Source organism: Oryctolagus cuniculus, chromosome 4 (genome assembly GCF_964237555.1).
Source record: "Oryctolagus cuniculus chromosome 4, mOryCun1.1, whole genome shotgun sequence".
Classification (NCBI taxonomy): domain Eukaryota; kingdom Metazoa; phylum Chordata; class Mammalia; order Lagomorpha; family Leporidae; genus Oryctolagus; species Oryctolagus cuniculus.
The window spans coordinates 1,265,596-1,278,118 of record NC_091435.1 but is presented as its reverse complement, the minus strand read 5'-3'; the positions used below and the strand labels follow the sequence as shown (position 1 = coordinate 1,278,118).

Below are 12,523 nucleotides of genomic sequence, written 5' to 3'. Positions count from 1 at the left end.
TCACACGTGGCCCGGTCTGGGCGCCAGGCGGGGCCTGTGCACCGTGTTTGCTGGCGGAATGTTCTGTGATCCTCCGTCCTGCGCGCTGGGTTTCATAACTCCTGGTTCCAAGTCCATCAAATATTTGCAAGGAGTCTCGTGGCTTCTGCACTGCAGCGTCCCTGCACTGAACGGCCCCCGGCACGGGCGGAGGGGGGCAGGCCGGGCGGGCTCTGTCCTGGCACCCTGCTGGCATCACACACAGCAGCTGTGGGGTGGGCTGCTCTGTGGGGGGAGCCCTGGCCAAGACCACGTGAAGCCCCTGAGCCCGTGCCTCTGCTGAGCGGCTGTTTTCTGGAATCTGCTCCTCCCCCGAGAGGCCCCCAGGCCGCACCCCTGCCCTCCTGTGGGTGTGGGAGGCCTGAGGCTTTGCGTCTAGAGGGAGCCTGGGCCCCACCCTCTGTGCCGTCTGGACAGGACAGGCTCCTGTGTGCACCCAGGGAATCCTGGGGTCCTGTGCTCCCACGTGTGTGCTGTCACAGGTGTACACACACACGCTCAGTCACGCACTCTCATGTGCACACATCATGTCCACATACAGGATCACACATGTACACACACAAGTCACACTTGTCTCACGCATGAACAGACACATGCTTCCACATGGTGCACATGTACATGAGCATGTGCTCCCGCACACGTGCCCACATGATCACATGTTCTCACACATAGGGCACATGTACATGAGCATGTGCTCCTGCACACATGATCACATGGTGCACATGTACATGACCGTGTGCTCCCTCCCACACATGTGTACACGTGATCGCATGCTCTCAGTCACACATAATGTATATATACATGGTCGTGTGCTCCCACACATGATCACATGATCACATGTTCTCACACATGGTGCATATGTACATGGCCGTGTGCTCCCACACACATGGCCACATGATCACATGTTCTCACACATGGTGCACATGTACATGGTCGTGTGCTCCCGCACACATGATCACATGTTCTCACACATGGTGCACATGTACATGGCTGTGTGCTCCCGCACACATGATCACATGTTCTCACACATGGTGCACATGTACATGGCCGTGTGCTCCCGCACACATGATCACATGTTCTCACACATGGTGCACATGTACATGGCCGTGTGCTCCTGCACTCACACACACATGATCACATGTTCTCACACATGGTGCACATGTACATGGCAGTGTGCTCCCACACACATGATCACATGTTCTCACACATGGTGCACATGTACATGGCCGTGTGCTCCTGCACTCACGCACACATGATCACATGTTCTCACACATGGTGCACATGTACATGGCAGTGTGCTCCCACACTCATGATCACATGTTCTCACACATGGTGCACATGTACATGGCAGTGTGCTCCCACACACATGCACACATGATCACATGTTCTCAGACATGGTGCACATGTACATGACTGTGTGCTCCCACACACATGCACACATGATCACACACACACACACACACACACCTGCACACCCTTCCTGGGCACTGTCCTGCCCACCATGGTGCTTTAGCTCCCAGGACTGCAGGTTGGAGCTGGGCTGTGCGTGGCCATAGCCTGTGCTCCTGTGCTCTCCCTCTGGCCCAGGGGCTCTCCCTGCCCAGACGCACCCGCCCCCTGCTGCACCTGTGCCCGGTCCTCAGGCCCTGCCCCCATGTCCTGTGGGACCTGGGCCACGCTGAGGGAGGTGACAGGTCCGTCCTGGGAGGGCGTGGCCAGATAGGTGAGGATGGAGTGGGGAATGGGATTTGATTGACACAAGGGGCGGGGCTGAGACCTCAGTGGGCGTGCCCAGTGCGCTCCAGCATGGAGGACAGGGCTGTGCAGGTGGCACCCCTGGCCTGGTCCCCTCTGGACTGAGGAGGAGTCCTGGTCCCTGATGCTGCCTCAGGGTACGGCCACCCCCTCCCTCGCAGTGCCACTGCCCGCCAGGCGGGGGCCACCGTGGACACTGATGATGACCTGGATGCCCCCAGGCCAGGGCTGGTCCTCCTGGCTGCACCTCAGAGCTTGCTGGAAACCCTGCCCCTCCCGAGGCTGCAGGGCCAGGGCTGTGAGAGGGCACCGCCCACAGAGCTCGGGACCCCGGCCACGGTTCACCGTGGAGGACCTAGATGGCACCACGCCCCCAGGGTCAGCCCAGGGACAGATGACGGGGGTCTGGCAGGTGTTGCCTCTGTGGCTCCCACGGGCTCAGAGGGCTCTCGGCTCTGTATGACCAGAAACAACCAAAGACGACCGTTGCCCTGTGACGTGAGAATCCCACGAAGTCAGATTCAGCGTCCACAGCTGAGATTCGCTGCAGCAGCCACGCCCGTGGGCTCCGTGTTCCAGGCGAGCACAGAGGAGCCTGGCAGAGAGCCTGAGGCCCCACGCGGCTGGCTGGCCGTCCCCAGCCCACACGCGCCCGCCGTGGGAGTCCCAGAACAGCTCACTCGGGATTGCCGCCGGCAGGCTCTGTTGAGGAAGAACACACGCTGACGCTGGTGCCCCGGATGACAACGTTCAGTAGCAATCCGGAAATACCGGAACAGGCCCAGCGGGAGCCCCTGTCGACAAAGGCACCGGGCCCCTCTTCCCCCTGCAGGGCTGCGGGTGCCGGCAGGCCTCGTGGTGCCCTGGGGGGGCACTGGCCGCAGCTGTCCTGAGACAGGCTCACATCCGGGCCTTCCTTGGCGCTGCACTCCCCTGCCCTGGGCCACAGGGCTCACGAGGTGCCTTGGAGCAGCTGCCCCCTGGGGCCCCGGCCACCCTCTGCCCCAAATGCTGACCCTGAGTGCCCAGGACACTGCCCCCTCCAGGCCCTCGCCGTCTCCCTGATGTGAAGCTTTTGGCCCTGGAGGGAAGCACCCGAGCCTCCTGTGCTCTCTCAGGGCCGGGCGGGGGTGGGGGCGGGGGCGGGGCCAGCACCGGCGGGCTCTGCCGGCATCGCTGGTGACCTCTCCCGTCTGCGTGTAGGGCAGCATCGCGGAGCTGAGGGTGCGTGGGGACCCGCAGCTGAGCACCCTGCACTGCCTGGACGAGGACGACGATGACGATGGCGGGGTGAGTGCCCGGACCCCGGGGGTGGCGCGGAGAAGCCCCAGAGACGCCAGTGCGGGTACCAGGGAGGGGGGGTAGCCCGACCTCTCCGCTGAAAAACACACACAGAACAGGAGTGGGTAAGGGCCGCCAGAGGGTTGTGTGGGGATGTGAGAGTGAGTGTGGTGTGTGTGTGAGTGTGTGATATGTGTGAGTGTGGTATGTGTGAGTATATGTGTGAGTGTGTGTGTGTGGTGTGGGTGTATGTGTATATGAGTGTGTGTGTGAGTGTGGTGTGTATGTGAGAGTGAGTGTGGTGTGTGTGATATGTGTGAGTGTGAGTGTGTGATATGTGTGAGTGTGGTATGTGTGAGTATGTGTGTGTGAGTGTGTGTGTGAGTGTGTGATATGTGTGAGTGTGGTATGTGTGAGTATATGTGTGAGTGTGTGTGTGTGGTGTGGGGGTATGTGTATATGAGTGTGGTGGGTGTGAGTGTGGTGTGTATGTGAGAGTGAGTGGTGTGTGTGATATGTGTGAGTGTGTGTGTGAGTGTGGTATGTGTGAGTGTGTGAGTGAGTGTGTGTGAGTGTGTGTGAGTGTGTGATATGTGTGAGTGTGGTGTGTGTGTGAGTGTGTGTATGTGTGTGTGTGGTGTGGGTGTATGTGTATATGAGTGTGTGTGAGTGTGTGATATGTGTGTGATATGGTGTGAGTGTGAGTGTCTGAGTGTGTGATATGTGTGAGTGTGGTATGTGTGAGTATGTGTGTGTATGTGTGTGTGTGGTGTGGGTGTATGTGTATATGAATGTGTATATGTGTAAGGGCGTGTGTGAATATGTGTGTGTGGTGTGTGTGGGTGTGAGGGTGTGTATGTGGTATGAGTGTATGTGTATATGAGTGTGTATATGTGTGTGTGAGTGTGGTGTGTGTGTATGTGTGTATGTGTGTGTGGTGTGGGTGTATGTGTATATGAATGTGGGCATATGTCTAAGGGTGTATGTGTATATGTGTGTGTGTGGTGTGTGGGTGTGTGTATGTGTGTGTGTGGGTGTATATGTATATGAATGTGTGTATATGTGTAAGGGCGTGTGTGAGTGTGTGTGTGGTGTGTGAGTATGTGTGTGTGTGTGAGGGTGTATATGTGGTGTGGGTGTATGTGTATATGAGTGTATATGTGTGTGTGAGTGTGGTGTGTGTGTATGTGTGTATGTGTGTGTGGTGTGTGAGTATGTGTGTGTGTGAGGGTATGTATGTGGTGTGGGTGTATGTGTAAATGAGTGTGTGTATATGTGTGTGTGAGTGTGGTGTGTGTATGTGTGTGTGTGGTGTGGGTATATGTGTGTGTGTGGTGTGTGAGTATGTGTGTGTGTGTGAGGGTGTGTATGTGGTGTGGGTGTATGTGAGTGTGTGTGTGGTGTGTGTGTATATTTGAGTGTGTGTGAGTGTGTATATGGGTATGTGCTATGAGTGGGTGTATGTAGGTGTATGTAGTGTGTGTGTGGTACGTCTGGTGTGGGTGTGTGGGCATATGGGGGCACTTGGGAGTGTTGCGGGGTGTGGTGTTGTGTGGCATGTACATATGTGGGGATGTGTGGGTGTGTTGTGTGTCATGTATGTGGGGGACGTATGGGCTATGTGTGGCATGTGTTGTATGTGTGGTGCATGTAGTCATATGTGTAGGTGTGGGGGTGGAGGCGTGTGAGTGTGGTTGAGAGTGCAGTGTGGGTGTGGGTATGATGTGTGGTGTCTGTATGGTGTGGCGTGTACATGGTGTGTGTCGCTCCCCGTCTTCATGGAGGAACGACACAGGACCCTGCGCTGTTCTTTCGTCTGCTCAGCCCTCCCCGGGTTTGCTGCTGGTTCTTCCCGGGTTGGCTACTGTCCCTTCCACCTCCGTGGAAGGGCAGTTCCCCCTGGCCACTTTCCCCACTTCCGCAGGGGAGCGGCACACCGCCGGCCGGCTCTCTCGGGGGATGCACAGGTGTTCCTTCAGATAGATGTTCCCCTTAGATGTTCCTGGTGCATGTTGTCTCTCTCCTCCTTTATAGTCCTCTTCCACCAATCCCAACTCGGCTGCCCACACGCCGAGTACGCTGCTCTCCTCCAATCAGGAGCAGGATCAGCTCCTGCAGGTCAGTCAATCAAATTGGCAAGAGGCAGCTGTGTAGAAGCTGTTTCCTCCTCTCCCAGCGCCACATTGTGGGAGAGCAGATGCATAGAATAAGTCTTAATTCCAGTAACTTAGTCTAGTCCGAGTTGCTCCCAGTTGCTCCCCACAGATCCCCCTTTCTTTTTATTTTTGGCGTTGATACGCGCCTGTCTTCGGTGCCCTGCGGCACACACTCTGCTCTGCTTGCTAGAGTTGCCCACAGGTGCTTACAAGCCCTATCAATCAGGCAAACCGAATCCGGGTCCTCTCTTCGCCATGTTGTGAGGAGGTTTTTAGGCGCTGATGCGTGCCTGAGTTCGGTGCCCTGCAGCGCATGCTCTACTCTGCTAGAACTGCCTGCAGGTGCTTACAAGTCCTATCAGGCAGGGGCTGGCGCTGTGGCTCAGCAGGTTGAGCCACTGCCTGCGGTTGCCAGCATCCCATATGGGCGCCAGTTCAAGTCTCAGCTGCCCCACTTCCCATCCAGCTCCCTTCTAACGTGCCTGGGAACACAGTAGACGATGCTTTCAGATGGAGCTCCTGGCTCCTGGCTTCAGTCTGGTTCGGTCCTGGACATTGTGGCCCTTTGAAGAGTGAGCCAATGGATGTGAAGCTCTTTCTCTCTCCTCTCTCTCCCTTCTTCTCTCTCTCTCTCTGTGACTCTTTCAAATAAATAAAAGTTTTTTAAAAAAAAAAAAAAACAAGTCCTATCAGGCAGACCGAATCCAAGCCCTCTCATTGCCGTATTGTGGGGAGACTTATTGGTGTTAATTCGTGCCTGTCTTCGGTGACCTGCGGCGCATAAGCTGCTAGCCGCCCGCAGGTGCTTATCGTCTTACTAATCAGGCAGACCGAATCCAAGCTCTCTCATTGCTGTGTTGTGGGGAGGCCTTTCTCTATTTCTCTATCTCCGGGCATTCCTATTTCTCCTGTTTTACTTCTATCTACCAGCATTCCTATTTCTCTCATTTTACTTCTAAACTTCTGTTTCTCTTATCCCTGCGGCTTCCCGGCGCCCGCCCCGAGGCTGCTTCTCGGCACCTCGCCCCGTGGCAGCTTCTCGGCACCTCGCCCCATGGCAGCTTCACAGCTCTGCGCGGCTTCCTGGTGCCTCGCCCCGCGGCGGCTTCCCGGCTTTGCACTGCTTCAGCCCGCGCTTCTCTCATCTGCGCGGCTCAGCTTCGTGCGCTCCGTGGTCTCCGCGCCCTTCGCGTCCACACCATGGCCTCGCGCTAGCCCCGCATTCCCTATCTATTCACGCCCCGTGTTCTCTCTGCACGCGGCGGCTTCCGTGAGTCACACAGCCCCAGCTCACGTTTCCGCCACTAGTATTCAATCTAAGTTCCCCGGGCTAACCTGGCGAATTCAACCTGGGGCCCACGTCTCTGCCTCTGGTTCCAGATCTTCGCCTTTTGCCCCCTGGGCTGACTTAAAGAGTTCCAAACTGGCTTACGTCTCCACCTCGGCCTGCCCCCCGCGGCTTCAATTTCCCTAACATTTTTCTCTACCCGGTATGTTTCCCTAAGTTTTCTTCCAACAATATTCCTCCCTCATTTCTCCCGGCTTCTCCCCACAGTCCGTATCCAAGTCCAAGCCTCCTCCAGGTTTCACTTTCGCTTTCAATCTCCTAGCTTCCCCGCCATAGTCCGCATCCGAGTCTATGAAAGCTTTCACTTTCGCTTTCAATCCTAACTTCTTTCCCACAGTCCATATCCGAGTCTATGCCTAGGCTTTCGATAGCTTCTTCCGGCACCTTTTCTGTCCGGCTTTTCCCTAGGCTCTTTGCTAGTCTCTCTCTCCGGTATTTTCCTCTCATCTTCCCGTTTCTTCCCTCCTAAGTTTCCTATCCGAGTCACGGCACCATTTGCTGCTCCTCCGCGTGCGGAGGAGCCGCACCGGACCGGACGCTTGTTGTTCCCTTTTTTTACAAGTCCTTTCTATAGTAAAGTAAGAATAAGTAAACAGCAAACTCCCAAAGCAAGAATGAGTAGAGAGAAGTGAGAAAGAACGAAGTAACGAACTTCCCCGCGAACTCTCCAACACACTCTCCAACCAACCCACACCACCATGCCGTCTCTCTCCTCCTATATAGTCCTCTCCACCAATCCCAACTCGGCTGCCCACACGCCGAGTACGCTGCTCTCCTCCAATCAGGAGCGGCTCCTGCAGCTTGTCAAGTTGGTGAGAGGCAGCTGGGTAGAAGCTGTTTCCTCCTCTCCCAGCGCCATATTGTGGGAGAGCAGATGCATAGAATAAGTCTTAATTCCAGTAACTCAGTCCAGTCCGGGTTGCTCCCAGTTGCTCCCCACAGTGTGTGCTGCATGTATATGTGTGGTGTATAGGTTTGTGTGTGGTAAGTGCATGTGTGATATCTGTGTGTGTGATTTGCAGTGTCTGGCATGTGTATGTGTGATGTGATGTGTGGTGTGGAGACGTAAGTACATGTGTGGGGTGTGTGTGCGTGTTAACCCTAGGAGGAAAACCTGCCACATCCCAGCCTCGTGTGGACAGCAGGGGTAAGCAATATTCCTGAAGAAGGTTCCAGGTCACAAAACGCCCCAGCGTGACGTCCAGCCGTCGCCGGTGAGGGTGCGGCCGCAGCCAGCCTGGGTCCACCCTGCGCCGGTCCCGTGTTCTGCTCACGGGTCCGTGACTCTGGTGGCTGGGCAGCGCTCACCCGCTGCTGCTGCTTCTGGGGTGCACAGGTGCCTGCACACGAGGGCCGCTGGAGCTCAGGGCCCTGGGGGCAGGGACCACGCGGCCACGAGGGTTTTTGAGTTCCAGCGCGGTGACGGAGTGCAGGGCCTCCACGAAGCCGGGCAGAGGCTGAGCCTCGAGCGACGCGTGCGCGGGCCCAGTTTTCCCGCAGCAGCGGCCGTGACCGTCGAGTGCGTGGCCTCCCCAGGGCCCCGTGCCCGAGCAGGGCGGCCAGGCCACGGGACAGGTGTGCTCCCCACGGTTCTCTGTGTGGCGCCATGGCCACCCTGGCTCTGAAACGTGACCAGGCTGATGGCCGGGAAGGGGACGCCTGCGTGTCCACCCTGCGGCCCCGCCTCCCCGCTGAGAACTCAGAGGCACAGGGGGGCGGCTGGGCGGCTGCCCCCGCGGGCCGGGGACAAGGCCCTCATCACTGGGCAGCCCTGCCGGGGCCTGGGCCGCGGTCATCTCTTCCTCACTGCCCCTAAACCCTCCAGGCTTCCGGAGACTTCGGGAGTGGACTGGAGGAGAACCGACAGCTGGCCGGGGAGGAGACGGTGAGTCGCCCTCCCCGAGGGTTCCTGGCCGGGGACTGCGCCCCATGGTGGGGCGTGCCCACACAGCCACACGTGTGCACACGCATGTGTGACTCGGGCTCCCACGGTCACGTGGGACGTGCTCAGTCTGAGGATGACTTGGCTGCTTCCGGTGAGAACGGAAGTGAGGTTCTGAGGAGACCTCGGCGTCCCTCAGGCCACCCAAGGACGCCTGGAGGGCCCTGCCGGCGAGCCTCGTGCCCCGCGTCTGGTGCGAGGGCTCGTGCTGGGGCCAGGGGGCTGGGGGATGCTGAGCTCCCACGGTGGACGGTCACTCGACCCGCCGACCCTAGGAGGGCTGGGACCCCCTGACCTTTCCGCTGGTGTGAGGAGGGCCAGGAAGGAGGAGGAACGAGGAGACGCACAGTAGCCCCCGGGACACCATGTGCGGGACATTGGCCCTGTAGTGGCCAGGACCCTGGTCAGCACCCTCAGCGGCCCCTCGGCCTCTTCCTCCCAGACGCGCGCTGGGCTGGGGACTCGGGGAGGCAGAGGTGCCCGGAACACAGCGGTGGCTGTCTGTGCCAGGCCGGCTGAGCGGCCCAGGATGACCCCCAGCAGGTGCAGCCCTGCTCACACCCACCCGCCAGGCCCTGCCTGCCCCAGCCCGGCCCCTGCCCCACCTGGGCAGCCCCTGCAGTAACGCAACCCGCAGGCAGCTCCAAGGAGCTTCTCCAAGGGGCCAGCTGGCTGCACCTGCATTGTCCCTGGGTCACTCCTCACAGGGGTCTCAATCTCCAGTGTGCCCGGGTCACTCCTCACAGGGGTCTCAGTCTCCAGTGTCCCGGGGTCACTCCTCACAGGGGTCGCAGTCTCCAGTGTGCCCGGGTCACTCCTCACAGGGGTCTCAGTCTCCAGTGTCCCCGGGTCACTCCTCACAGGGGTCGCAGTCTCCAGTGTCCCGGGGTCACTCCTCACAGGGGTCGCAGTCTCCAGTGTGCCCGGGTCACTCCTCACAGGGGTCACAGTCTCCAGTGTCCCCGGGTCACTCCTCACAGGGGTCTCAGTCTCCAGTGTCCCCGGGTCACTCCTCACAGGGGTCACAGTCTCCAGTGTGCCCGGGTCACTCCTCACAGGGGTCTCAGTCTCCAGTGTCCCCGGGTCACTCCTCACAGGGGTCACAGTCTCCAGTGTGCCCGGGTCACTCCTCACAGGGGTCGCAGTCTCCAGTGTGCCCGGGTCACTCCTCACAGGGGTCGCAGTCTCCAGTGTGCCCGGGTCACTCCTCACAGGGGTCTCAGTCTCCAGTGTCCCCGGGTCACTCCTCACAGGGGTCTCAGTCTCCAGTGTGCCCGGGTCACTCCTCACAGGGGTCTCAGTCTCCAGTGTCCCCGGGTCACTCCTCACAGGGGTCGCAGTCTCCAGTGTGCCCGGGTCACTCCTCACAGGGGTCTCAGTCTCCAGTGTCCCCGGGTCACTCCTCACAGGGGTCGCAGTCTCCAGTGTGCCCGGGTCACTCCTCACAGGGGTCTCAGTCTCCAGTGTCCCCGGGTCACTCCTCACAGGGGTCTCAGTCTCCAGTGTCCCCGGGTCACTCCTCACAGGGGTCGCAGTCTCCAGTGTGCCCGGGTCACTCCTCACAGGGGTCTCAGTCTCCAGTGTCCCCGGGTCACTCCTCACAGGGGTCGCAGTCTCCAGTGTGCCCGGGTCACTCCTCACAGGGGTCTCAGTCTCCAGTGTCCCCGGGTCACTCCTCACAGGGGTCGCAGTCTCCAGTGTGCCCGGGTCACTCCTCACAGGGGTCTCAGTCTCCAGTGTCCCCGGGTCACTCCTCACAGGGGTCGCAGTCTCCAGTGTGCCCGGGTCACTCCTCACAGGGGTCGCAGTCTCCAGTGTCCCCGGGTCACTCCTCACAGGGGTCTCAGTCTCCAGTGTGCCCGGGTCACTCCTCACAGGGGTCTCAGTCTCCAGTGTCCCCGGGTCACTCCTCACAGGGGTCGCAGTCTCCAGTGTGCCCGGGTCACTCCTCACAGGGGTTGCAGTCTCCAGTGTGCCCGGGTCACTCCTCACAGGGGTCGCAGTCTCCAGTGTCCCCGGGTCACTCCTCACAGGGGTCTCAGTCTCCAGTGTCCCCGGGTCACTCCTCACAGGGGTCGCAGTCTCCAGTGTGCCCGGGTCACTCCTCACAGGGGTCGCAGTCTCCAGTGTCCCCGGGTCACTCCTCACAGGGGTCGCAGTCTCCAGTGTGCCCGGGTCACTCCTCACAGGGGTCGCAGTCTCCAGTGTCCCCGGGTCACTCCTCACAGGGGTCTCAGTCTCCAGTGTGCCCGGGTCACTCCTCACAGGGGTCGCAGTCTCCAGTGTGCCCGGGTCACTCCTCACAGGGGTCGCAGTCTCCAGTGTGCCCGGGTCACTCCTCACAGGGGTCGCAGTCTCCAGTGTGCCCGGGTCACTCCTCACAGGGGTCGCAGTCTCCAGTGTCCCCGGGTCACTCCTCACAGGGGTCACAGTCTCCAGTGTCCCCGGGTCACTGCACGGAGTAGCTGTGCAGAAGGAAGCCTCTGTCCCGGGCTGGTGTGGACCCCCGTCTCCGCTCTGTACCCTGGGCTGGATCGCCCACATGGCTGGCTGTGGCATCGGCCCCTGGAAGGGTGGCCATTTCTGTCTGCCTGGACCACACTCTCACCGACACACAGGACGTTACGGGGCACAGCCACACATGTGTCGGGCGGCAGGTCCCTGCCCACCCATCTGAATGCCCCCTTGGGTTTCCAGAGCAGGGCAGCCTCACTTGTGGGGAACGGGGGGGTCACAGGACATCAGTGTGAGCAAGGGCTAAGGGATGGGGGTCACAGGTCACCAGTGCGGGCGGGGGCTAAGGGATGGGATCCAGGGCTGTGATCCTCACCGGGTGCACGTGTGTTTCATGAGGAGACTCCCACAGGAGTCCCTGGTGCCTCAGACCCACCCTCTGTGTCCCCAGCCTCTGGAAGGGGCCCGGCCAGGCCCTGAGGAGGCCTCAGGCCTCGGCCAGTTGGGGATGCACAGTCAGGGCGGGGCGGGCAGGGCTGCCCCGGGGGGCTGCAGCACACAGCCGGCTGCTCCCAGCTGTTCTCAGGCCTGGGGTTTGCTCAGCGCGGCAGCACCTGCTCGGGGTGCGGGGCTCACAGAACCATGGAGCTGCTTTCCCCTCTCGTCCTGCAGGGCGCACCCCGAACACCCAGCCTCCCTGAGCAGCCCCCGGTCACTTCTCCTCCCTTGGCTGGAGGCAGCAGCATAGAAGATTCCAGAACTGAAGAAACTGAGGAAGAAACCACGGTGGCCTCCTTAGGAGGTAGAGCTCTGCTGTGCGTGCGTGTGTAGTATGCATATGGAGTGTATGTGTGTGGTGTGAGTGAGGCGCGTGTCTGCTTTGTGCAGCATGCATGTGTGTGCATGTGCTGTGCTGTGGGTTCAGTGTGGCGGGGTGAGTGCTGGCTCCTGGCCGAGGCTCAGGAGAGGTGAGCCTGCGGCCCCTCTGCCCCTCCTGGCAGGGGTGTGGCCCCAGCGCTGCTGAGAGATGGCTCCTCCCACTACCAGGGCCAGCAGGGTCCTGGGGCTGGGAGCAGACCCTGAGGGAGGCAGCTTTGGAACAGTAGAGCGCACAGGGCGGGGCACGTCAGGGCTGCAGGCTGCTGGAGGGGGCTGCGTGGTCCTTGTGTGTCCCCTGTCCCCTGCTGACCTCGTGGTCCTGCGAGGACCTAGCTGTGTCAGCTGGGCTGCACCACTGGGGCGTAAGAGACTTTGGTGGCCGTGCCCATGTGGCGTCCTCACCCCCTCAGGCACCCCTTACTTAGGGCATCCTTGATTCTCTAGCGATGCCTTTGCAGTTTTAAATGTTGCCAGAGACTCGATTTTGCCTTGAGTACTGCTGGGACACCAAGTGCAGAGAGAGCCCGGGCGCCCTCTTGTGGCCAAGGCGTGGCTGCAGCACCATCTGCTTCAGGGCCGTCCAGCCAGGTGGAGCAGTGCAGCCGGGGCGGGGCTGTGGGCCACAGCTGTGGGGGTGTGGCTCCTGTGTCCCCCAGAGTTGCGAGGGCC

At 60.0% G+C, this 12,523-nt stretch overlaps 1 protein-coding gene across 3 annotated transcripts in view; it reads left to right on the top strand.

Moving 5' to 3' along the window:
• The window catches only part of COL18A1 (collagen type XVIII alpha 1 chain), an 85,659-nt gene that overhangs the window by 49,762 nt on the left and 23,374 nt on the right, over positions 1 to 12,523 (top strand). For all 3 annotated transcript variants that reach the window (XM_070071757.1, XM_070071756.1, XM_070071755.1), the window contains exons 3-5: positions 2,998 to 3,084; positions 8,405 to 8,464; positions 11,648 to 11,777. In XM_070071757.1, coding sequence (XP_069927858.1) covers positions 2,998 to 3,084; positions 8,405 to 8,464; positions 11,648 to 11,777 — 277 coding nt within the window. The remainder of the gene's footprint in view (positions 1 to 2,997; positions 3,085 to 8,404; positions 8,465 to 11,647; positions 11,778 to 12,523) is intronic.